The sequence below is a fragment of the Gallinula chloropus genome (assembly GCF_964237585.1).
Source record: "Gallinula chloropus genome assembly, chromosome: 11".
Lineage (NCBI taxonomy): Eukaryota > Metazoa > Chordata > Aves > Gruiformes > Rallidae > Gallinula > Gallinula chloropus.
The window spans coordinates 10970269-10972519 of record NC_140096.1 but is presented as its reverse complement, the minus strand read 5'-3'; the positions used below and the strand labels follow the sequence as shown (position 1 = coordinate 10972519).

Below are 2251 nucleotides of genomic sequence, written 5' to 3'. Positions count from 1 at the left end.
ATAACCAAGGCGCTGGAAGGTTATTCATAGGCACACATCTGTCTTTCCTTTTCTGTCGGGTTTTTTTTCCTTTTTTTTTTTTCCTCCTTTTTCCCGTGGGTTTTTCCTCTCTCTTTTTTTCCTCTTTTTTTTTTTTTCCTTTTTCTCTTTTTTTTTTTTTCCCCTTCGTCCTACTGGAGACCGAAAACAAACCTTGTCTGCGAGTAAACACCGTGTACTGACCAGCGGAAAGGTCGGAGAGAGAAAAAAAAGAAAAAAGAAAAAAAGAAAAAAAAATATTTATATATATATTGCCCAGGCGGCGAGCGGGGAGCCCCCGCTCCGCGTCCCCCGCCTCTCGGAAACCATAAGTTAAAGCCCCGGCGGAAAATCCGCGCAGCCCGCAGTCCTGCCTGCCCCGGCGCCCCCCGGTCAGAGGTCGTGGCAGGCCGTGTCCGTTTTCACGCCGTGGGAGTAGACCTCGTGTTGCGGCTGCTCCCCCGGCGGGGTCATTCGCTTCTCCTTCTGCCGGCGGTTGCAGAACCAGACCCGCACCACCTCCTTCTCCAGCTGCAGGCTGTCTGCCAGCGAGGAGATCTCCTGGGCGGCCGGCTTGGGACACTTGAGAAAGTGCGTTTCCAGCACGCCCTTGACACTCACCTCGATGGAGGTCCGCTTCTTCCTCTTCCTCCCCTGCGCCGCGATCTTGTCGATGCTGGTGGGGCTGCCGGTGGAGGAGTCGGCCTCCTCCAGCCACTTGTTCAGCAGCGGCTTCAGCTTGCACATGTTCTTGAAGCTGAGCTGCAGGGCCTCGAAGCGGCAGATGGTGGTCTGCGAGAAGACGTTGCCGTAGAGGGTCCCCAGGGCCAAGCCCACGTCGGCCTGGGTGAAGCCCAGCTTGATGCGCCGCTGCTTGAACTGCTTGGCGAACTGCTCCAGCTCGTCCGAGGTCGGCGTCTCCTCGTCCGAGTGGTCCTGGCAGTGATGCCCGCCCAGCTCGCCGTGCTCCCCGCCGCCCTCGCCCCGCAGCCCCGGGTGCAAGCCCTGCGCGGCGGCGGCGGCGGGCGGCGGGGTCAGCCCGCCGTGCTCCAGCATGCCGCCCACCGCGAAACCGGCCTGCGAGTAGACGTTGAGGGGCTGCCCGGCGGCGGCGGCGGAGGGGGGGGCCAGCGAGGCGCTGTGGGCCGGGCTGGCGCCCCAGGCGCTGGGGTGGTTGGCGTGGGGCGAGTGGTGGGAGACGTGGGGCGAGCGGTGGTGGATGATGGCGCCCAGCTGCAGGTCCTCGCGGCCCGGCTTGACGTCGGGCTGCTCCAGCGGGCCGCCGGCCAGCGCCGAGGGCCAGGGCCCGCCGTCGCTCAGGCTGGTCACCCAGTGGTGCCCCAGCGGGTGCCCATTGCCGGGGACGCCCTGCAGGTACTCGCTCTGCAGCAGCTTCTGCGGGTTGCGGAAGGGGCTCCCCTGCTGCATGCCCGCGCCGTCCGCATGGGCGAGCGAGCCGGAGCCGAGCAGGCTGTAGGGGTTGGAGGCGGCTGTGGCCATGGCCGCCGCGCAGCCCCCACGAGTTATACTGTGGCGGCGCCGCCGCTTCAGCCTTTGACATCCACCGGCACGGCGGCCCGGGCAGCGGCCGACCGTCGACTGGCAGCCGCGCCGCCCAATGGGGGCGCGCCGCCGGCGGGGCCGCGCCTCGCGGGCCAATGGGAGGGACGGGGAGGCCGGCTACGGTTACGGGGGCGGGGCGAGGGTGTCGGGGCGCCGCGCGGGCCCGAGGCAGGAAGTGAATCACTCCGCCGGCACCGGGGGCCGGGCGCGAGGCGGCACCGCCGCTGCTTTAACTCCTTCCGCGCCGCGCTCCGCGCCGGGCGGGGGGGACGGGGACACGACACGGGGGGACGAGGGAGGGGGAGGGGGGGACGGGGACGGACGCGGGGCACGGCTTAAATGGGGAGCGATTAGCGCCGGGGGAGCGCGCGGCAGAGGTTAAACGGCGGCGCCCCGGCGGCAGCCCGCCGGGACCACCCCGGCGCGGCACGGCCCGGCCCCCGACGCGCCCCCACGGCGCTCTCTGCCCGCCGGCCCGGGCGGGCTCCGCAGCCTCTCGGTGCGCGGTTCCCGCTCGGCTTTTCCGCGCCGGCGGCTACCGCTGCTCTGCTGCCCCGAGCCGCGCGTCTCCCGCCTGCCCCGGGGCCGTGCGCTCCCGCCGTGCCCGCTGAGGAGCGAAGGAAACCCGCAGACATCGCCCCCCTCCCCAAATAATTAAAAAAAGCCCAAG

General features: G+C 68.5%; 1 protein-coding gene across 1 annotated transcript; it reads right to left on the bottom strand.

Moving 5' to 3' along the window:
* Positions 1 to 411: 411 nt before the first annotated feature.
* POU3F4 (POU class 3 homeobox 4) lies at positions 412 to 1518 on the bottom strand (the record flags this gene model as incomplete). Its single annotated transcript, XM_084269150.1, has 1 exon — positions 412 to 1518. One exon carries the CDS (start codon positions 1516 to 1518, stop codon positions 412 to 414), a length of 1107 nt encoding a protein of 368 aa, XP_084125276.1.
* Positions 1519 to 2251: the final 733 nt, after the last annotated feature.